The 24,239-nt window shown below is 49.7% G+C and overlaps 1 protein-coding gene across 1 annotated transcript in view; it reads left to right on the top strand.

Moving 5' to 3' along the window:
• GAB2 (GRB2 associated binding protein 2) overlaps nt 1-24,239 on the top strand; it is a 302,950-nt gene that overhangs the window by 258,907 nt on the left and 19,804 nt on the right. The window contains exons 3-5 of the mRNA XM_040339963.1: nt 6,320-6,560; nt 10,523-11,088; nt 21,009-21,103. Of these exons, the coding sequence (XP_040195897.1) occupies nt 6,320-6,560; nt 10,523-11,088; nt 21,009-21,103 (902 nt within the window). The remainder of the gene's footprint in view (nt 1-6,319; nt 6,561-10,522; nt 11,089-21,008; nt 21,104-24,239) is intronic.

Genomic DNA, 24,239 nt, shown 5'->3' with positions numbered 1-24,239 from the left:
TGGACCCCTTTACATTACACAGCACCCTGCACCTCTAGACCCCTTTAAATTATACAGCACTCTGGACCCCTTTACATTACACAGCACCCTGCACCCCTTTACATTACACAGCACCCTGGACCTCTGCACCCCTTTACATTACACAGCCCTCTGGACCCCTTTACATTACACAGCCCCCTGCACCCCTTTACATTACACAGCACCCTGCACCTCTGGACCCCTTTACATTACACAGCACCCTGCACCTCTGGACCCTTTTACATTACACAGCACCCTGCACCTCTGGACCCCTTTACATGACACAGCACCCTTCACCTCTAGACCCCTTTACATTACACAGCACCCTGCACTTCTAGACCCCTTTACATTACATAGCACCCTGCACCCCTTTACATTACACAGCACCCTTCATCTATGGACCCCTTCACATCACATAGCCCCCTGCACCTCTGGACCCCTTTACATTACACAGCACCCTGCACATCTGGACCCCTTTACATTACACAGCACCCTGCACCTCTAGACCCCTTTAAATTATACAGCACCCTGGACCCCTTTACATTACACAGCATCTCTAACCCCTTTACATTACACAGCACCCTGGACCTCTGGACCCCTTTACATTACACAGCACCCTGCACCCCTTTACATTACACAGCACCCTGCACCTCTGCACCCCTTTACATTACACAGCCCTCTGGACCCCTTTACATTACACAGCCCCCTGCACCCCTTTACATTACACAGCACCCTGCACCTCTGGACCCCTTTTACATTACACAGCACCCTGCACCTCTGGACCCCTTTACATTACACAGCACCCTGCACCCCTTTACATTACACAGCACCCTGCACCTCTGGACCCCTTTACATTACACAGCACCCTGCACCCCTTTACATTACACAGCACCCTTCACCTCTAGACCCCTTTACATTACACAGCACCCTGCACTTCTAGACCCCTTTACATTACATAGCACCCTGCACCCCTTTACATTACACAGCACCCTTCACCTCTAGACCCCTTTACATTACACAGCACCCTGCACCTCTGGACCCCTTTACATTACACAGCACCCTGCACCCCTTTACATTACACAGCACCCTGCACCTCTGGACCCCTTTACATTACACAGCACTCTGGACCCCTTTACATGACACAGCACCCTTCACCTCTAGACCCCTTTACATTACACAGCACCCTTCACCTCTAGACCCCTTTACATTACACAGCACCCTGCACTTCTAGACCCCTTTACACTACATAGCACCCTGCACCTCTGCACCCCTTTACATTACACAGCACCCTTCACCTCTGCACCCCTTTACATTACACAGCACCCTTCACCTCTAGACCCCTTTACATTACACAGCACCCTGGACCCCTTTACATTACACAGTGCAGACACCCCAAACTTTACGCCCACCCCCCCCCCAAAGTGCAGACACCCCCTACAGTGCAGTCAGTCCCCCCTACAGTGCAGACACCCCCCTACATTGCAGACACCCCCCTACATTGCAGACACCCAGACCTCCCCTACAATACACTACAGACCCCCCCCGCCCTTTCAGACCCATAATGTAACTCGCCTGTCGCCTCGTCTACCAATGCATTATCCCTCCTTACCCCTGAGCACCAATGTTTTTTGTTCCTCCATCCTCTCACTGAGCTTTAATGCATTTACCCCCCCCCCCCTCCTCCCACTGAGCACCAATGGTTTGTCCCAACCCACCCTCATTACTAATGCATTATCACTACCCCTACTCCTACCCCTGAGCACCAATGTTTTGTTGTTCCACCCTCCTACTGAGCACCAGTGCATTTATCCCTACCCCACTCATACCTCCCAACTTTCTGAGATGGGAATGAGGGACACCCATAAGCAAAAGTATGCATTAATAGGATGCGCCCCCTGCTACGCCCCCTTACGAGGAGAATTACCGTATTTATTGGGGTATAGCGCGCTCCCGCGTATAGCGCGCACCCCTAAAGTTGCCCTGAAATTCCTGTGAAAAAAAGATTTTTGTACTTACAGTTTGGTGTCTTGCACGGCGTCCATCGGCGGCCTCGTCGGGTCCGGCGTCCGTTTGCGGCTTCGGGTGTCCTCTTCGTCGGGTGTGGCGTCCTCCTCGCTTGTTTCCCGCTTAAGGAGGCTTATGTCTGTCACATCCTAGGCTGCAGTCGGTGTAACGAGGTTCCTGAATCAGGAGCACTCGTTACACCGGAGCAAGTAAGCCCTTGCGCCGCGCAACCTATGGTTGCGCGGGCGCAAGTGCTTCTTGAATCTGGCCCTGTGACTTTAATACCCCCCACACGCTGACCACCTACTGTATGTATTATGATTTCACTGAGTACCAGTGCTGTAAATCATGTGAGTATTGCAGGCAGACAGAAAAAAAAAGTTAGACAAGGAAAGGAAAATGCATTTATTTGGGTGAGCTTCAGTGGGCCATATTCTGAGTAAAGATACGATGGAGTATCTCACGATACTCCATCGTATCTCTCTTTTTTGGCCAGTGTATCTTTGCGAGTGATTCTTAGAATCATTTTCGCATAGATACACTGAAGATCCGACATGTGTAAGTCACTTACACTGTCGGATCTTAAATGTAATTACTCCGCCGGCCGCTAGGTGGCGTTTACGTTCAGGTCTCATTTGTTTATGCAAATGAGCCTGATACGCCGATTCCCAAAGGAATTTGCGTCGCGTAACCGTCGCTAACGTCGTTTGCGTAGGCGTAAGGTTACCCCTGCTTTATGAGGGGTAACCTTACACCAGTCCCACGTAGGCCATGTTAAGTATGGCGTCGGGTCCGCGTCGTGTTTTCCCGTCGGGTACGTCGTTTTACTAAGTCGTTCTTGAATACGACTTTACGTCAATGACGCACACGTCGGCGTCATTGACGTTTTACGCCGAGAACTGGAGCATGCGCACTGGGCTATTTTAAGCCCGGCGCATGCGCAGTTCGTTAGAAGCGGGGGCGCGCTTAATTTAAATAGAAGTCGCCCCCTTGGAGATACGCCGGGATACGCTGGGCCAAATACACTCCGCCGCCCCAAACTACGGAGCAAGTGTTTGGGGAATACAGCACTTGCTCCTGTAGGTTGGGGCGGCGGAGTGTAAATGGCTTACGCGCCGCCCGCCGGAAATCTACGAGAATATGGCCCAGTATGTCTATATTTCATAAGTTGCTTAAAATGTAGTGAAAAGCGTAGCTTGGATTCCCTGCTTTGTCGGTACAAGCCCCCAGCACAGCAGGCCTTTGATTCGGCTCTTTTCCGTACACTGAAGACAATATCATATTTAGCAGGACACATAATTGTTCTTTCATGGCTAAGCGACATCCGGGCAGTGTGATTCATGACTCTGCTGATGCATGGCACATCCATAATTCAGTTTAAAAACCAGAGCTTGACTTTCCAATGTCTTACTGGAAGCTTTGTTACAGCGATGGGCGAAATGGATGGACCAGTGAGGAACTCCATCTGCTAGGAAAACTACAAATCCCAGCAAAACGTAACCCCAAGCAGCAGGATGAATACGGATTCGGAATGCCCGTTCCTGTGTTCTGTCATTTAAGAGAAACTCTAATCCAGGGGTCTCCAAACTTTCCAAGCAAAGGGCCCGTTTACTGTCCTGCCGACTTTAGGGGGGCCGGACTGTGGCCAGTGGGAGTAGAAAAGGTCCCGAGGTCAGTGGGAAAAAGAATGCCCCATCTTTTGTATCAGTGGGAATAATTGTGCCCCATCATTGGTGTCAGTTGTTGGAATTGTGCCCTATCGTTATTGTCTCTAGGATGAATTGTCCTCCATCATTGGTGTCATTGGGTCCCCTTGTTGGTGTCCTTGGGAGGAGTTGTGCCCCATCATTGGTCTCATTGGGAGGAATTGTACCCCATCATTGGTGTCAGTTGGAGGAATAGTGTCCCATTATTGGTGTCATTGGGAGGAATTATGCCCCATCATTGATATCAGTGTGAGGAATAACCCCTTGAACTCTGCACTCTATGTGTAACCCCCCTGAACTCTGCATTCTGTATGTAACCGCTTGAACTCTGCACTCTATATGTAACCCCCCTAAACTCTGCACTCTGTATGTAACCCCCCCTAAACTCTGCACTCTGTATGTAACCCCCTGAACTCTGCACTCCGTGTGTAACCCCTTGAACTCTGCACTCTGTATGTAACCCCCTTGAACTCTGCACTCTGTATGTAACCCCCTGAACTCTGCACTCTGTGTGTAACCCCTTGAACTCTGCACTCTGTATGTAACCCCCTGAACTCTGCACTCTGTGTGTAACTCCCCCTGAGCACTACACACTGGGGTGGATTCAGGTAGGGGCGCGCACTACTACGGAGGCGCAGCATACCGTTTTTACGCTACGCCTCCGTAAATTACGTGCGCTACGCTTCATTCACGAAGCAGTAGCTCTGTAATTTGCGTGTGCGCTCCGTAAAACTGCCCGGCGTAAGCGCGCGTAATTTAAATGATCCCGTAGGGGGCATGGATCATTTAAATTAGGCGCGTTTCCGCGCCGAACGTAGTGCGCATGCTCCGTCAGGAAACTTTCCCGACGTGCATTGCGGTAAATGACGTCGCAAGGACGTCATTTGCTTCAACGTGAACGTAAATGGCGTACAGCGCCATTCACGATTCACTTACGCAAACAACGTAATTTTTAAAAATCGCAACGCGGGAACGACGGGTATACTTAGCATTGGCTGCCCCTGCTAATAGCATGGGCAGCCTTACGCAGAAACCGACGAACGCAAACGATGTAAAATGCGAACGCAGGGCGCGCGTACGGTTGTGAATCGGCGTGAGTATGCAATTTGCATACTCTACGCTGACCACTACGGGAACGCCACCTAGCGGCCGTCGTAAGAATGCAGCCTGCGATACGACGGCATAAGAGCCTTATGCCAGTCATATCTTAGGCTGCAGTCGGCGTATCGAGCTTTCTGAATACAGAAAAGTCGATACGCCGGCGCAACTAAGCAATTGCGCTGCGCATCTATGGATACGCAGACGCAATTGCTTACTGAATCTACCCCTCTGTGTGTAACCTCACTGAGCTCTGCACTCTGTGTGTAACCCCCCTGAACTCTGCACTCTGTGTGTAACCCCTTGAACTCTGCACTCTATGCGTAACTCCCCTGAACTCTGTATGTAACTCCCCTGAACTCTGCACTCTGTGTGTAACTCCCCTGAACTCTGCACTCTGTGTGTAACTCCCCCTGAGCGCTACACTCTGTGTGTGACCCTCCTGAACTCTGCACTCTGGGCCATATTCTGATACATTTCAGGCGGCGGAACGTATGTACTTTACGTTACGCCGCCGCAAGTTTAAGTGGCAAGTGCCGGATTCCCAAACCACTTACCTGTGAACTTGCGGCGGCATCGCGTAAAGTCCACCCGTGTAAGCCATCCTAATTCAAATGATCCAGGCAGGGGGCGTGGATCATTTAAATTAGGCGCGCTCCCGCGCCGATCGTAATGCGCATGCTCCGTCGGGTAAATTACCCGACTTGCATCGCGCTAAATGACGTCTCACGGACGTCATTTGTTTTGACTGTAACGTAAATGGCGTCCAGCGCCATTCACGGACGACTTACGTAAACGACGTTCAATTTTGAAATTTCGACGCGGGATCGACGGCCATACTTAACATTGAGTACGCCACCTAGGGGGCATCTTTATCTTTACGCCGCGTATCGCTTACGGAAACGACGTTAAAACACTACGGCGGGCAAGCGTACGTTCGAGAATCGGCGTGAGTAGTCATTTGCATATTCTACGCTGACCGCCACCTAGCGGTCAGCGTAAATATTGCAGCCTAAGATACAACGGCGCAGGCTGGTGTATCTTAGGCATGTTTAAGTGTATCTCATTTTGAGAATACACTTAAACATAGGAAAGGGACTTACGTAGGCGTATCTGTTGATACGCCTACGTAACTTGTTTAAGAATATGGCCCTCTGTGTGTAATGCAATCCTGGTATTTAATGCCCCTTTAAGACCCTCCTAATGTTTGATGTGATTTGGTGGGTGTGTGTAGGGGAGTTTTTTTTTTGGGGGGGGGGGGTCATTGTTGAGTTCCAGCACCTATTGTTTGAGAAAAAAACAATTACAATTAGCTGTATCTGTTATCTGCTGTTTGATCTGGTGGAAAGCAAGGAATACCGAAGCAATCCGATTGTATTCTATAAAATAAATGGGCTTGTGTTCAAATTTTGCACCAGAGAGCACTATAGTTTTTTTTGTTTTTTTTCCATGTGACAGATAGGTAACCTGTATTCTTCCCTGTATCCCTGCAGATTCCTTGAGAAACCTACAATCTGTGAACCATGGTCCTCGTTCTTCACCCGCTGAATTCAGCTCCACCCACCACCTGCTCAGGGAACGGAAGTCGTCAGCCCCCTCCCATTCCAGCCAGCCCACCCTGTTCACCTTTGAACCTCCTTCCAACCACATTCACCAGACAACCTTATCTGCCAGCGCTCCCCAGGATTACCTCTTCCTACACCAATGTATGAGCCGCAAAGCCGAAAATATGAGGTGAGCACTATGTTTCTTGATGTATCACGTGACCACATTCTTTGTTGCCATTCAGTATATTTGGCTCATGGTTCACAGAGTCCGGAGGACCGTTTCCGCAGATAAATCCTCTCGTGTGTACTAGGCCATAGTGTGTATGGGGCTTGAGACTTCAGCTCTCTGCCCCCTTTTCTCTGACAGCTCAGACAAGCTTTATAAATTCTGGAATTTGAACGTATGTAGAGAAGAGAAGACTGCAGAATAAACAGGTACAACTTATGTAGGAGGATTTGTTTAATCTCAGGCGTATCACCTGAGGCCAGTCACTTCACTTGGGTATATGTGAGGGCTTACAACCACTTTAACCGGTGACCCCGGAGCCATTTTCTGTTTTTGTTAAAATACATGTTTTAGGCCTGAAGGTTGGTTAAACCCCCTGCAAAAAGAATCTGATTTCTAAAAGCAAAGACCCTGAAGAGTACAATAAAGGTACTGGAGCTGCAATTTTTCACGTCGCGTGATGTTACCAAACATGTTAATAAAATGCAAATGTTCAGTAAAAAATACAAATGTTAGTGCACACAAAGAGAATATATTACACAATATTTAGTAAAATATAAAAAATGAGATTACGACGAGTAAATAGATACCCAACATGTCAAGCTTTAAAATTTGCGCACATCCATAAAATAGCAACAAGTTGTGAATAATGACCCCAGAGGTATTGCCGTCACACCAGTATGTGCGATGATATGTCACATGTGTAGCGACAGTCCACAATCCAGCAGACAGGACCCATTGGATTTTCCCCAGAATTAACAAGACAAGCTCTGTTCTCTGGTTTCAAAATGTATGAACACTTTTAATGGTATCTTAGCTTTCTTATATACAGTACAACATGTTACAGTAATCAAAGGAACAAAGACTCTCCACCCACACATCACTCAATGGGGCTTCAATCACATTCACTTAGATAATGACATCCAGTTGAGCTAATCATTAGTCATCTCACAGACGTCCCGTCTCCGCACTTGGAGGAGGTAATTACTAAAGCTTGACAAGTCACATTCCTTTACTAAACATAATTGACATGCTAATTCCCTACCCCTGAAAGGAGACATCTGACCTTTCCAGACTTAGTTAGCATCACACAATGGACAATGGAGTGTCTTTCAGGAGTAGCCCCAATTAACACCTCAAAAGCATGTGTCCTCACATTGAATGAAAACACTCCACTGACCTGACTTTTTTTTTCTCAGAAAATAGGGGCAGGAACTCAACCATGACCCCGTTCAGATTTCACAAACAGTAGAAGGGTCTTAAAGGGGCATTAAATACCAGGATTGCATTACATACAGAGTGCAGAGTTCAGGGGGGTTACACACAGAGTGCAGAGCTGTCACTTGTAAACACAGAAACCAGACTTCTGTGTTTACAAGTGATTGTGGTGAGCAGGCACCAAAGGGTCTGAACCAAAGTTCCAAGTTCCTCCTGAAAAAAAGCTCTGCTCATTAGTAACCATCAGTGCAGCCTCATGAGTACACATCAGTGCAGCATCATGAGTACACATCAGTGCAGCCTCATGAGTACACATCAGTGCAGCCTCATGAGTAACCATTAGTGCAGACCCTCATGAGTGCCCATCAGTGCAAGCTCATCAGCACACATCAGTGAACAGGAAAAAATTCCAGGGCTAGATTCACGTAGCTGCGCCCCTTCTTACGGCGGCGCAGCGTATCGTATTTACGCTGCGCCGCTGTAAGTTTGAGAGGCAAGTGCTGTATTCACAAAGCACTTACCTCGTAACTTACGGCGGCGTAGCGTAAATGGGGCCGGCGTAAGCGCGCGTAATTTAAATGAGGGCGTGTTTTATTTAAATTATGGTGACCCCGCGGTTTTTACGTTTTTTTACGAACGGCGCTTGCGCCGTTCGTGAAAGAATCCCAGTGCGCATGCTCGAAATTCCGACGCAAATCGCCATTGCTTTCGACGTGAACGTAAATTACGTCCAGCCCTATTCGCGAACGACTTACGCAAACGACGTAAAAAATTCAAATTTCGAAGCGGGAACGACGTCCATACTTAACATTGGCTGCGCCTCCTAATAGCAGGAGCAACGTTACGCCGAAAAAGCCTTACGCAAACGGCGTAAAAAAATTACCGCCGGGCGCACGTACGTTTGTGAATCGGCGTAACTAGGTAATTTGCGTAATCTACGTCGAAAACAACGGAAGCGCCACCTAGCGGCCAGCGTGAGAATGCACCCTAAGATACGACGGCGTAAGAGAATTACGCCAGTCGGATCTTAGGCTAATACACAAAGTAGATACGCCGGCGCAGCTTTGAATTTACGCGGCTTATCTATGTATACGCCGGCGTAATTCTTTGCTGAATCTGGCTCCCAGTTTACAAAATTTTATAACAGAAACTAAGAATTTTTTATTTTTTTTTCAAAACTTTCATTTGTTTAGCAAAAGAATAAAAAAGTGCTTAAGCACTTCCATACCAGGCACTTACGCACCTTCCCGCCCAAGCCAATTTTCAGCTTTCAGAGCTGTCGCACTTTGAATGGCAATTGCGCGGTCGTGCGATGTGGCTCCCAAACAAAATTGGCGTCCTTTTTTCCCCACAAATAGAGCTTTCTTTTGGTGGTATTTGATCACCTCTGCGTTTTTTTTTTTGCGCAACAACTAAAAAAAGACTGAACATTTTGAAAAAAAAATATGTTTTTATTTTTTTCTGTACATTTTTTTGTAAATAAGTTTTTCTCTTTCAATTACGGGCACTGATATGGCGGCACTGATGGGCACCAATGAGATGGCACTGATGGACATCGATGAGGTAGTACTGACGGGCACAGATGAGGTGGCACTGATTGACGGCGCTGGTATGCGGCACTGATGGGCACACATATGGGCACACATAGGCGGCACTGATGGGCACACATAGGCGACACTGATGGGCACACATAGGCGGCACTGATGGGCACACATGGGCGGCACTGATGGGCACACATGGGCGGCACTGGGCACTCATAGGCGGCACAGATGGGCACTCATGGGCGGCACTGGGCACTCAAAGGCGGCACAGATGCGCACTCATGGGCGACACTTATGGATACTTATGGGTGGCACAGATGGGCACTGATAGGTTGGCACTGGGCATGGATGGGCACTGTGGGGTGGCACTGATGGACACTGTGGGGTGGCACTGATGGACACTGTGGGGCAGCACTGATTTACCCATGTTGCCAGTCAGTGCCCATTTGTGGGCACCGATTGGCATCTTTTTTTTTTTCATGCTTTTTTTATTTTTTTGCCCCATTTTTTTTGTTTGCCCTTCCCTGGTGGTCCAGTGTGGCGATCCGAGGGGGGGCTGCGCTGATAAACAATCAGGGCGAACCCCCCCTGTCAGGAGAGCCGCCGATCGGCTCTCCTCTACTCGCATCTGTCAGACGCGAGTGAGGAAGAGCCATCAACGGCTCTTCCTGTTTACATCGTGATCAGCCGTGATTGGACACGGCTGATCACGTGGTAAAGAGCCTCCGCTGGAGGCTCTTTACCGAGATCGGAGATGCAGGGTGTCAGACTGACACCCCGCATCACCGATCGGCGCGCTGCGTGCCCTCACGGGCGCGCGCGGCATGAAATCCTGCAGGACGTCCAGTCAGGATTTCAAAACCACTTCCCGGACGTATATCGCCTATAGGCCGGGCGGGAAGTGGTTAAATACCACTAAAAGAAAAGCTCTACCTGTCTCCAAAAAATGCTAAAACGTTCATATGTGTACGGTGTTGCATGACCGCGCAATTGTCATTGAAAGTGTGAGAGCGCTGAAAGCTGAAAATTGTCCTGGGCAGGAAGGGGGTAAAAGTGCCCGGTATTGAAGTGGTTAAAGTTCAGCTTTGAGGCGGAAGTTGTTTTCTCCCTATGTGGTGACATCATTAGAGTACATTAATATCTGTATTATTGTTGTGTTTCCAGAAGTGCCAGCTTCTCCCAGGCCACCAGGTCCTCGTTTTTCATGCGCAGCGATACGGCGGTGCAGAAGTTGGCGCAGGGGTACGGGCACTGCATGAACGGGGTCAGCGGTCAGGTCCACGGCTTCTATAGCTTACCAAAGCCGAGGCGGCTGAGTTCTGAGTTGAGGGACAGTGCCTACGACCTCCCGAGGAGCTTCGCCTCCGACACGCCCACCAAGTCCAGCCTCACCGGGCCGGAGTCGGAAAACGAGGACGTTTACACCTACAAAACCCCCAGCAACGCCCTCTGCAAGGAGTTCAGCGACCTTTCCACCGACTCGTGTGAACTTTCTGGGACGCCGTTCTCCATTTATCAGATACCAAGGACTTTCACCTTGGACAAGAACCACAACGCTTTGTCATCCAATGACTTCCATAATGCTCCGCCCCCGAGGCCCCCCAAACCGGGGCAGACAGAGACTCGCTGGGGAAGTCCTCAGCAGCATAATGGGGACAATATTGGTGTTGTTACGGTCAACATTCCAAGGAGGAACACCTTACCAGCCATGGAGAATCGGCGCCACCGAGGTAAGGACTGTGATTTTTTTTTGGGGGGGGGGGTTTGTTCCAATAGTTTTTATTACTTTTCCAAAACAGCATGCAGAACATTATGCTCAGATATTCATCAGAACCTCGACAAAATCCGGGCGCCCGGTCGCAAATGCGACAAGAAATTGTGACCTGGCACCTGGGGAAGCTTAAGCCTGTAGAAGGCCGCAAAGCCGCGGCCTCAATTACCGGCCGTTGAGGGGTGCGATCGCGGCGGGCCCGCGCCCGCCGGTAATTGAGGCCACGGCCTTCACAGAAGGAAGCTGAGGCCTGCAGAAGGCCGAAAAGCCGTGGCCTCAATTACTGGGGGGCGCAGGGTGCGAACGCGGCGATCCCACGCCCCCCGGTAATTGAGGCCACGGCTTTGCGGCCTTCACAGAAGGAAGCTGAGGCCTGCAGAAGGCCGCAAAGCCGCGGCCTCAATTACCGGCCGTCGCAGGGTGCGATTGCGGCGGGCCTGCGCCCCCCGGTAATTGAGGCCGTGGCTTTGCGGCCTTCACAGAAGGAAGCTGAGGCCTGCAGAAGGCCGCGGCTTTGCGGCCTTCACAGAAGGAAGCTGAGGCCTGCAGAAGGCCGCAAAGCCAGGTCTTTAATTACCGGCCGTCGCAGGGTGCGATTGCGGCGGGCCTGCGCCCCCCGGTAATTGAGGCCGCGGCTTTGCGGCCTTCACAGAAGGAAGCTGAGGCCTGCAGAAGGCCACAAAGCCGCGGCCTCAATTACCGGCTGTCGCGGGGTGCAATCGCGGGCCCGCGCCCCGCCGGTAATTGAGGCCGCGGCTTTGCGGCCTTCACAGAAGGAAGCTGAGACCTGCAGAAGGCCGCAAAGCCGCAGCCTCAATTACCAGCCGGTAATTGAGGCCGTGGCTTTGCGGCCTTCACAGAAGGAAGCTGAGGCCTACAGAAGGCCGCAAAGCCGCGGCCTCAATTACTGGCCGTCGCCCGCAACCCCCGGGAATTGAGGTCGCGGCTTTGCGGCCTTCACAGAAGGAAGCTGAGGCCTGCAGAAGGCCGCAAAGCCGCGGCCTCAATTACCGGCCGGTAATTGAGGCCGCGGCTTTGCGGCCTTCACAGAAGGAAGCTGAGGCCTGCAGCTTGGAGGCCTTCTGCAGGCCTCAGCTTCCTTCTGTGAGCTGGCGCCATCTTGTGGTGGCCGTTGGCATTACAGGTTACATTACATTACAAGTAGCAAAACAGCAGTTCTAATGTGTTTTTCACTGTTTTCACTGCCATCTCCTTCCCTCTAATTAGAACCCCCAAACATTATATATATTTTTTATTCTAACACCCTAGAGAATAAAATGGCGGTTGTTGCAATACTTTCTGTCACACCATATTTGCGCAGCGGTCTTACAAGCGCACTTTTTTGGGGAAAAAATACACTTTTTTTAATAAAAAAATAAGACAACAGTAAATCTAGCACAATTTTTCTTTATATTGTAAAAAAAAATGTTACGCCGAGTAAATTGATACCCAACATGTCGCGCTTCAAAATTGCGTCCGCTCGTGGAATGGCGACAAACTTTTACCCTTTAAAATCTCCATAGGCGACGTTTAAAAAATTCTACAGGTTGCATGTTTTGAGTTACAGAGGAGGTCTAGGGCTAGAATTATTGCTCTCGCTCTACCAATCACGGCGATACCTTACATGTGTGGTTTGAATACCATTTACATATGCGGGCGCTGCTCACGTATGTGTTCGCTTCTGCGTGCGAGCTTGGCGGGACGGGCGCATTTTTTGGCTCCTAACTTTTTTAGCTGGCTCCTAGATTCCAAGCAAATTTGTCAAACCCTGTCATACATAATAACAAAACCCATTAAAGGGGTTGTAAAGCTTCGTGTTTTTTGCATAGGATGCATTAAAGTGGATGTAAACCTGAAAATGTTTTATTTTTATATGTCACAATGTACAGTATAAGATTTCCTATCATCTGTGCCCAGTCTTGCCATACAGGGTTAATCCAGCTCTGAGCAATCCTCTTTTATTGTTCAGTGAAATAAACAGACAAACAGGAGAAAACTTTTGTCCGTTCTTCCCCCTTGCTGTGAGTGACAGGTTATTTACATATCTCATGCACTAGCCTGGAGACAGGCATTATTTTTTAATTCCCACCCCCACTCCTTTTCTGAAGTCATGTGGTTACTTTTATGGATTTTGACTGGATGTTAGTGATCATAGCAGAATTTAGTGTAAGAAATACACAGGAGAAAATGCATGTTGACAAGGGGAGTGTAGAGGAGGGCGGGGCAGTCTACTGACATCACGACTCCACCCACAGAGCTCCAGACAACAGACCCACCCACAGAATCTGCAGTTTTTCAGTTCTTATAACAGACAGAGGGGAGACATTTGACAGGTAAGGATACATGCAGGAGGCATCTATATCCTTATAGATCAGCACTATGGCAGTAGTTTAGAAAGGATGAGAGCGGGTTTACATCCACTTTAAGGTGAAAAAATACCTTGCAGTCACCAGCCTCCCCGAGCCCCGAATTTCTGTGGGCGCGATCCCGCGTTGCTTTCCCCCAGCTCTTGTCGGCGCTTCATTGGATGATTGATAGCAGTGCAGCCATTGGCTCCCGCTGCTGTCAATCAAATTAATGACTTGGCGCACCAGGGGGCGGGGCCGAAATAATACACTTGGCGGCTATGGCTGCCGAGTGTATCACACGGGAGCGCGCCCGCAAGGTAACCCCCTAGGGAGAGATCTTCCCAGAGGGAGGTTAGCTGTTGCGGGGAGGAGCTGCGAGAGCCGCCGTGGGACCCCAGAAGACGAGGATCGGGGCCACTCTGTGCAAAACGAACTGCACAGTGGAGGTAAGTGAAACCGAATCTTTAGTATCCCTTTAACCACTTAAGGACCGCCGCACGACGATATACGTCTGCAGAATGGCACGGCTGGGCACAGGGACGTATATATACGTCCCCTTTAAGAGCCCAGCCGTGGGTCGCGAGCGTGCCGCTGCCGGTGCGCTCGCGACCCGGTCCGAAGCTCCGTGACCGCGCCCGCGGGACCCGCAGACCCAATCGCCACGGGAGTCCCGCGATCGGGTCACAGGAGCTGAAGAATGGGGAGAGGTGAGTGCAAACACACCTTCCCCGTTCTTCATTGTGGCAGTGTCAGTGATCGTCTGTTCCCTGATATAGGAAACAGACGATCAATGATGTCACACGTCCAGCCCCGCCCCCTACAGTTAGAAACTTATATGAGGTCACACTTAACCCCTACAGTGCCCCCTAGTGGTTAACCCCTTCACTGCAATTGTCATTTTCACAGTAATCAATGCATTTTTATAGCACTATTCGTTGTGAAAATGACAATGGTCCCAAAAATGTGTCAAAAGGGACCGATGTGTCCACCATAATGTCGCAGTCACGAAAAAAATCGCCGATCGCCGCCATTAGTAGTAAAAAAAAAAAATATTGATAAAAATGCCATAAAACTATCCCCTATTTTGTAAACGTTATAAATGTTGTGCAAACCAATCGATAAACGCTTATTTCGATTTTTTTTTACCAAAAATATGTAGAAGAATACGTATCGGCCTAAACTGAGGGGAAAAATAAGTTTTTTTATATCTTTTTTGGTGATATTTATTACAGCAAAAAGTAAAAAATATTGATTTTTTTTAAAAATTGTCGCTCTATTTTTGTTTATAGCGCAAAAAAAAATAAAAACCGCAGAGGTGATCAAATACCACCAAAAGAAAGCTCTATTTGTGGGGAAAAAAGGACGCCAATTTTGTTTGGGAGCCACGTCGCACGACCGCGCAATTGTCTGTTAAAGCGACGCAGTGCCGAATCGCAAAAAGGGGCAAGGTCCTTAACCTACATATTGGTCCGGGGCTTAAGTGGTTAAAGGTTATATTATGGTCAAAGAGGCTTCCTTGTCTCCTGATAGCATCCTTCAAAACCAGAAAGTCTCCCCTCCCTCCATCATTATGGTGTAGCCAAACCACCGTCTAAAAAAATGATGGAGCAGAAAAAAAAAAAAACATAAACAATACCAAAACCCAAAATAACCCCCCCCCCCCCCCCAAAAAAAAAGGGGGAGAAAAGAAGAAATTAGGAATTAGATAGATAGATAGATAGATAGATAGATAGATAGATATCTGATGTAAGGAGGAGCTCCTAAGGTGGATTCTGATGTAAGGAAGAGCTCCTAAGGTGGATTCTGATGTAAGGAAGAGCTCCTAAGGTGGACTCTGATGTAAGGAGGGTACTGATGCGGACTCTGATATAAGGAGGGTACTGATGCGGACTCTGATATAAGTGGGCTCTGATGCAAACTCTGATATAAGGAGGAGCTCCTAAGGTGGACTCTGATGTAAGGAGGAGCTCCTGAGGTGGACTCTGATGTAAGGAGGAGCTCCTAGGGTGGACTCTGATGTAAGGAAGAGCTCCTAAGGTGGGCTCTGATGTAAGGAGGAGCTCCTAAGGTGGACTCTGATGTAAGGAGGAGCTCCTGAGATGGACTCTGATGTAAGGAAGAGCTCCTAAGGTGGACTCTGATGTAAGGAGGCGCTCCTAAGGTGGACTCTGATGTAAGGAAGAGCTCCTAGGGTGGACTCTGATGTAAGGAAGAGCTCCCAAGGTGGGCTCTGATGTAAGGAGGAGCTCCTAAGGTGGAATCTGATGTAAGGAGGAGCTCCTGAGGTGGACTCTGATGTAAGGAGGAGCTCCTAAGGTGGACTCTGATGTAAGGAGGAGCTCCTAAGGTGGACTCTGATGTAAGGAGGAGCTCCTGAGGTGGACTCTGATGTAAGGAGGAGCTCCTAAGGTGGACTCTGATGTAAGGAGGAGCTCCTAAGGTGCACTCTGATGTAAGGAGGAGCTCCTAAGGTGGACTCTGATGTAAGGAGGAGCTCCTAAGGTGGACTCTGATGTAAGGAGGCGCTCCTAAGGTGGACTCTGATGTAAGGAAGAGCTCCTAAGGTGGACTCTGATGTAAGGAGGAGCTCCTAAGGTGGACTCTGATGTAAGGAAGAGCTCCTAAGGTGGACTCTGATGTAAGGAGGAGCTCTTAAGGTGGACTCTGATATAAGGAGGAACTCCTAAGGTGGACTCTGATATAAAGAGGAGCTCCTAAGGTGGACTCTGATGTAAGGAGGAGCTCCTAAGGTGGACTCTGATGTAAGGAAGAGCTCCTAAGGTGGACTCTGATATAAAGAGGAGCTCCTAAGGTGGACTCTGATGTAAAGAGGGGCTCCTAAGGTGGACTCTGATGTAAGGAAGAGCTCCTAAGGTGGACTCTGATGTAAGGAAGAGCTCCTAAGGTGGACTCTGATGTGAGGAGGAGCTCCTAAGGTGGACTCTGATGTAAGGAGGAGCTCCTAAGGTGGACTCTGATGTAGGGAGGAGCTCCTAAGGTGCACTCTGATGTAAGGAGGAGCTCCTAAGGTGGACTCTGATGTAAGGAGCAGCTCTTAAGGTGGACTCTGATGTAAGGAGGCGCTCCTAAGGTGGACTCTGATGTAAGGAGGAGCTCCTAAGGTGGACTCTGATGTAAGGAGGAGCTCCTGAGGTGGACTCTGATGTAAGGAGGAGCTCCTAAGGTGGACTCTGATGTAAGGAGGAGCTCCTAAGGTGGACTCTGATGTAAGGAGGAGCTCTTAAGGTGGACTCTGATGTAAGGAGGAGCTCTTAAGGTGGACTCTGATGTAAGGAGGAGCTCCTAAGGTGGACTCTGATGTAAGGAATAGCTCCTAAGGTGGACTCTGATGTAAGGAGGAGCTCCTAAGGTGGACTCTGATGTAAGGAGGAGCTCCTAAGGTGGACTCGGATGTAAGGAGGAGCTCCTAAGGTGGACTCTGATGTAAGGAGGAGCTCCTAAGGTGGACTCTGATGTAAGGAGGAGCTCCTGAGGTGGACTCTGATGTAAAGAGGAGCCCTTAAGGTGGACTCTGATGTAAGGAGGAGCTCCTAAGGTGGACTCTGATGTCAGGAGGAGCTCCTAAGGTGGACTCTGATGTAAGGAGGAGCCCTTAAGGTGGACTCTGATGTAAGGAGGCGCTCCTAAGGTGGACTCTGATGTAAGGAGGGCTCTGATGATTACCATGAAGTAAAGGAGACTTGATGGAGGCCCCCCTGTTGGGATTGCTCTGACAGGGACTCCTAAGGCAGACTCTAATGTAAGGAAGGCTCTGATGGTGACCATGATGTAAAGGGACCCTGATGGGTGCACTGTTGTAATTGGGGCTCTGACGGGGACTCTTATGTAAAGTGTAGGTCCTGATGGAGACTCTGTTATAAGAAGTGGGCCCTGGTGTGGAGGACTCTGATGTAAAAAGGGACTCCTAAGGCAGACTCCAATTAAAGAGGGGGGCTTTTGGTGACTGTGATGTAAGGGGAGACTCTGATGGGGATCCTGATGTAAGGGGGGGGGGGGATCCAGTGACTACCAACATCAGAACGGGAAGTGAGGGGAAATCTCCTCTGACTCCGTCCAATGACAAGCCTTGGCTCGGGTCACATTGGTGGAGATTTGGAGAGACGGCTTCCTACGCATTGAGATTCAAATTTCTTTCCCATTCACAACTTTATTTTTTGGGAAGCTTCCCCCTCTAGTGGTGAGAGATGACACTGCATCCTTTTTCAAGCAAATTTCTGACCTAAATGTCAGGATGACAACATTGGCCTGGATTCAAGAAGCAATTGCGCCTGTGTAACCATAGTTACACAGCGCAATTGCTTACTTGCCCCGGCGTAACGAATGCTCCTGATTCAGGAACCTCGTTTCGCCGACTGCAGCCTAAGATATGCGCGGCATAAGGCTCTTATGCTACGCTGATTTTAGGCTGCATTCTTGCGATGGCCGCTAGGTGGCGCTCCCATTGTGGTCAGCGTATAGTATGCAAATTGCATACTAACGCCGATTCACAACGTTGCGCGAGCCCTGCGTACGCAATTTACGTCGTTTCCGTACGGCGGTTTCCGCGTAAGGCTGACCCTGCTATTAGCAGGGGCAGCCAATGTCACGTATACACGTCGTTCCCGCGTCGCGAAATTTGAAATTTACGTAGTTTGCGTAAGTGAATCGTGAATGGCGCTGGACGCCATTCACTTTCACTTTGAAGCAGATGACGTCCTTGCGACGTCATTTGCCGCAATGCACGTCGGGAAAGTTTCCCGACGGAGCATGCGCTCTACGCTCGGCGCGGGAACGCGCCTAATTTAAATGATTCCCGCCCCCTACGGGATCATTTAAATTGCGCGCGCTTATGCCGGGCATTTTGCCTGAGCGCACTCGCAATTTACGGAGCTACTGCTCCGTGAATCGCGGGTAGCGCAGAAAATTTGCGGGGGCGCAGGGCAAAAACGTTGCCCTGCGCCTCCGTAAAAATAGCGCAATTCTACCTGAATCCAGCCCACTATCATTTGTGTGACAGATCCCAAGTATCACCGACCTCTTTATAAACAAATAGCAGCTGTATTTGCTTTGCTTAGATCTCTGATTCATCTCGGCTTGATCTTTCCTCCCAGTGTTTCCCCCCCCCCTGCTCTTGTTTTAGCGAGACAGGTGTTTTTTTAACCACTTGCTTACTGGGCACATATACCCCCCCCCCCCCCCCCCCCTGCCCAGGTGAAATTTCAGCTTCCGGCACTGCGTCGCTTTAACTGACAATTGCGCGGTCGTGCAACGTGGCTCCCAAACAAAATTGACGTCCTTTTTTCCCCACAAATAGAGCTTTCTTTTGGTGGTATTTGATCGCCTCTGCGGTTTTTATTTTTTGCGCTATAAACAAAAAAGTGCGACAATTTTGAAAAAAAATACAATATTTTTTTACTTGTTGCTATAATAAATAGCCCAATTTTTAAAAAAAAAAAACATTTTTTTTCTCAGTCTAGGCGATACGTATTCTTCTACATATTTTGGAAAAAAAAAAGAAAATGCAATAAGCGACTGGTTTACGCAAAAGTTATTGCGCCTACAAAATAGGGGACAGAATTATTATTTTTTTTTTTTTTTTTTTTTACTAGTACTGGCGGAGATCTTCGATTTTTATTGGGACTGCGACATTATGGCGGAAACATCGGACACTTTTGACACATTTTTGGCGCCATTCACATTTATACTGCGATCAGTGCTATAAATATGCACTAATTACTGTATAAATGTGACTGGAATTGAAGGGGTTAACACTAGGGGGTGAGAAAGGGGTTAATTGTGTGCCCTGCATAGTGTTTCTAACTGTGGGGGAAGGGGGGTGACTGGGGGAGGTGACCGATCTGTGTCTCTATATGTAAAAGAGACACAGATGGGTCTCCTCTCTCCCTGACAGGACGCTGTCTCTGTGTGAGCCGGCAATGAGAGATGATCTCATATGTTTACATTTGAGATCATCTCTCATTGGCCACGCAGATCGCCTACCAAACGGCCACTCCGATTGGCCGTTCACGCCGATCTGTGATTGGATGTGTCCAAGGGACTCTCTCTCTGACTCTCTCTCTATCTGCCTCTGTCTCTGTCTCTCTCTGCCTCTGTCTCTCTCTGCCTCCCCCCAGTCCATGTTCCTCCTCACCTGCTTGTCTTGCATCGGTCCGGACTCCGGAGGATAGGAGAAGGAGAAGACAGCGGCTGCTTTTCATTACTTGTTTCCCCTTTCATTCTGGCCACCATGTTCAGTGTGATTGGCCGTATGGGGGTCATGTGCAGAGGCGGGACTTCAGGAGCAACCGTCATCGCGGACAGGCCAGCCCCAGGCCGCACATCAGGGTGCTGGACACTGAACTTGTCAGCCGGAGCGTCGGGGACACAGGAAATTTAATTTAGGGGGAGGCAGCCAGTAGTGACACACACTGGCTCGAAATTTCGCTCCCCTAAATGTTGCACCCGGGGTCCACGGCACCCCCTGCACCCCCCCCACGCTACGCCACTGCGCTTTCCATACATTATACAATGTTATTGTGCAATTTTCCTTTAGATTTACCAAAACCATATAATATGAGGTCAAATCTAAACACTTTGGGGTAGATTCAGATAGAATTTACGCCAGCGTATCCATAGATACGCCGCGTAAATTCAAATCTGCGCCGGCGTATCTACTTTCTGTATCCAGAAAGCTAGATACGCCGACATTTGCCTAAGATACGACTGGCATAAGTCTCTTACGCCGTCGTATCTTAGGGTGCATTCTGACGCTGGCCGCTAGGGGCACTTCCGTTGTTGTCGGCGTAGAATATGCTAATTACCTAGATACGCCGATTCACAAACGTACGTACGCCCGTCGCAATGTATTTACGTCGTTTACGTTAGGCTTTTTTGGCGTAAGGTTGTTCCTGCTATTAGGAGGCGCAGCGAATGTTAAGTATGGACGTCGTTCCCGCTTCGAAATTTGAATTTGTTACATCGTAGAAAACGTCAATCACGTCAGGTCATCATACATTTACATAAAACACGCCCCCCTTTTACATTTGAATTCAGCGCGCTTACGCCGGCCCCATTTACGCTACGCCGCCGCAACTTACGGAGCAAGTGCTTTGTGAATACTGCACTTGCTCATGTAAGTTACGGCGGCGTAGCGTAAATACGATACGCTGCGCCGCCGTATCATTGCGCGCCCCTACGTGAATCTACCCCCATAAATTTATATGCAGTCAGGCAGGCCCTTGCACTATATAGTTAAAGGGTAAATTTAGTCATACTTATCACTTATTGACCTCTGGTGGTGCCACCTATAGACTACCTGGTGTAGTTCGTCACACACTTATCACTTATTGACTTCTTGTAGTTCCCCTGTCACACTTATCACTAGTTGACCTCTAGTGATGCTCATGTTTCTTATATCACTTTCTGGCCCCTGATAATATCCACGGGAAATGTATCACTTGTTGCCCTCATGCAGTGTCCACCAGAAGGCTTATACTTATTATTAAAGCAATCAATGTGATTTTTTTTCCAGCATCTTCTTGCGAAGCCTACGACTATCCTCATCTGGGAGACTTAAGCGTGGATCAGTCTGTGGAGTCCATCAACGATGGCTTCAACTCTTATCTGGTAAGTCCTCTGCTGTATATCCTAAGGAAACTGCTAGGCTGCTAATCTAACAGAAAACCCAATGTACAATTAAGTTGACGAAAAGCATAACCTATTAGGCCCCATACACACGACCGAGTTTCTCGGCAGAATTCAGCCAGAAACTCGATCGGAGCTGGATTCTGCCGAGAAACCCGGTCGTGTGTACACTTTTCAGCGAGGAAGCCGACGAGGAACTTGTCGGGCCGAAAAGAGAACATGTTCTCTATTTCCTCGTTGTTCAATGAGGAAAGTCGGCCCGCCGAGATCTCGGCGGCTTCCACACTGAACTCGATGAGGAACTCAATGTGTTTGGCACGTCGAGTTCCTCGGACGTGTGTACGGGGCCTTAGAGTTTGAAAACATCAGACAACACTTGTTGACTCGGGTCCCATGGACGGTTTCAGTCTCCTGGGTTCATACATATATACCATATTTATCGCGGTATAATGCGCTCCCGCATATAGTGCGCACCCCTAAAGTGGCCCCCAATCCTGTGGAAAAAAAGTTTTTTTTGTACTTACAGTTTTGGTGTCTTGCAGCGGCCTCGTCGGGTCCAGGGCTGGCGCAACCACCAGGCGGACCAAGCGGCCGCTTGGGGCGGGCAGGTCCGCAGCCTGGGATGGGGCGGAAAGATGACCTTTTTTTTTTTTTTTTTTTAATTTACTGTCCGGAGTTGCCGCCGCCCTCCGGCGCCCGGTGTCCCGCTCCAGGGCTCGAGTTGCGGGAACGGCGTCTGTAGAGGAGAAGGGAGGGAGAAAAAGTTTCACTGGCACCGCACTGCCCCGCCCCCTCCCCCGGCGAGCTGTTGCAGAAGAACAATAACATCATTAGCATGTGACAAACCCGAGTCTCTGCTGCCTGACTAGTAACTCCCCCCAGCAGGAGATCGTGGCCAGCACTAGCTAAACTTCTCTTCCTTCTCTGCTGAAGGGAGCATGCTGGCTGCTTGTAATTTTTTTTTGTGATGGACGCTGATGAGCTGACCAGCCAATCTGCATGCACCTAGCCCTATCAAGTGCATGCAGATTGGCTGGTCAGCTCATCAGCGTCCATCACAAAAAAAAAATTACAAGCTGCCAGCATGCTCCCTTCAGCAGGAGAGAAGAGAAGTTTAGCTAGTGCTGGCCACGGTCGGGTTTGTCACATGCTAATGATGTTATTGATGTTAGGAAGCAGCATGGATGGAGGGTAAGTCACAGAAATTGTGTGTGTTACTGTGCCCCCCCCCCCCCTGCAGACTTTAATTAAACTCCTGTTTAAAGGGAAACCTGGCTGAGGTTGACAGGCTGGCATTGTGAAGATGGATGAGGATGACTCTGGGTGGATATGAGAGTTACATTGTGGAGATCCTCTTCACAATGTAACTCTCATCCCCACAGAGTCATCCTCATCCATCTTCACAATGCAACACAATCATCTTCATCCCCACCCAGCACCATCCATCCCTCTCTAACGCATCCCCTGCACCATCTATCCCTTTCCACAACGCATCACCACCCACGCCAAGCACCATCCATCCCACTCCACAATGCATCCCCACCCACCCCTCTCCACAACGCATCCCCACCCACGCCTAGCACCATCCACCCTCTCCACAACACATGGCTGTGGAGGAGGCGGGTACAGAGAGAGGTGGCTGTGGAGGAGGCGGATACCACCCACCCCTCTCCACAACGCATCACCACAACGCATCACCACCCACGCCAAGCACCATCCATCCCACTCCACAATGCATCCCCACCCACCCCTCTCCACAATGCATCCCCACCCACCCCTCTCCACAACGCATCCCCACCCACGCCTAGCACCATCCACCCTCTCCACAACACATGGCTGTGGAGGAGGCGGGTACAGAGAGAGGTGGCTGTGGAGGAGGCGGGTACCACCCACCCCTCTCCAACGCATCACCACAACGCATCACCACCCACGCCAAGCACCATCCATCCCACTCCACAATGCATCCCCACCCACCCCTCTCCACAACGCATCCCCACCCACCCCTCTCCACAACCATCCCCACCCACGCCTAGCACCATCCACCCTCTCCACAACACATGGCTGTGGAGGAGGCGGGTACAGAGAGAGGTGGCTGTGGAGGAGGGGGGTACAGAGAGGTGGCTGTGGAGGAGGGAGGGTACAGAGAGGTGGCTGTGGAGGAGGGGGGGTACAGAGAGGTGGCTGTGGAGGAGGGGGGGTACAGAGAGGTGGCTGTAGAGGAGGGGGGTACAGAGAGGTGGCTGTAGAGGAGGGGGGTACAGAGAGGTGGCTGTAGAGGAGGGGGTACAGAGAGGTGGCGGTAGAGGAGGGGGCACAGAGAAGTAGCTTTATAGCCCTCTCTGTACCCCCCCTCCTCCACAACCACCTCTCTGTACCCCCCTCCTCCACAACCACCTCTCTGTACCCCCCTCCTTAAAATGACTAAGATTGTATTTTTTTTTTCTTTTTTAATAATTATGAGGTGGCACTGGTGGGCAGCAATGAGGTGGCACTGATGGACACTAATGGGCTGAACTGGTAGGCAGTGATGAGGTTGCACTGACAGGCTGAACTGGTGGACACTAATGAGGTGGCACTGTTGGACACTGATAGGCTGCACTTTACCTCTCCACCCTAAACAATAACCTCCTCCCCAACCTAGATTTTCTGAGATAATGAAAAAAAAAAAAAAATATCGGCCGCCCCAATTTTGAAATATCGGCATCGATATCGGCCAGAGAAAAACCCATATCGGTCTACCTCTAGTCTGCACTGTAGGGGTGTCTGCATTGTAGGGGTGTCTGTACTGTGGGGGTCTGCACTGTAGGGGTGTCTGTACTGTGGGAGTCTGCACTATAGGGGGGTCTGTACTGTAGGGGTGTCTGTACTGTGGGGGTCTGCACTATAGGGGTGGGGGTCTGCACTGTAGGGGTGTCTGTACTGTGGGAGTCTGCACTATAGGGGGGTCTGTACTGTAGGGGTGTCTGTACTGTGGGGGTCTGCACTATAGGGGTGGGGGTCTGCACTGTAGGGGTGTCTGTACTGTTTCGGGTTGGGGTCTGCACTGTAAGGGTTTCTGTACTGTGGGGGGCTGCACTGTAGGGGTGTCTGTACTGTGGGGTATGGGGGTCTGCACTGT

This window comes from Rana temporaria, chromosome 2 (assembly GCF_905171775.1).
Source record: "Rana temporaria chromosome 2, aRanTem1.1, whole genome shotgun sequence".
In the NCBI taxonomy this organism is placed as follows: Eukaryota; Metazoa; Chordata; class Amphibia; order Anura; family Ranidae; genus Rana; species Rana temporaria.
This window is presented reverse-complemented; position numbering and strand designations above follow the sequence as displayed.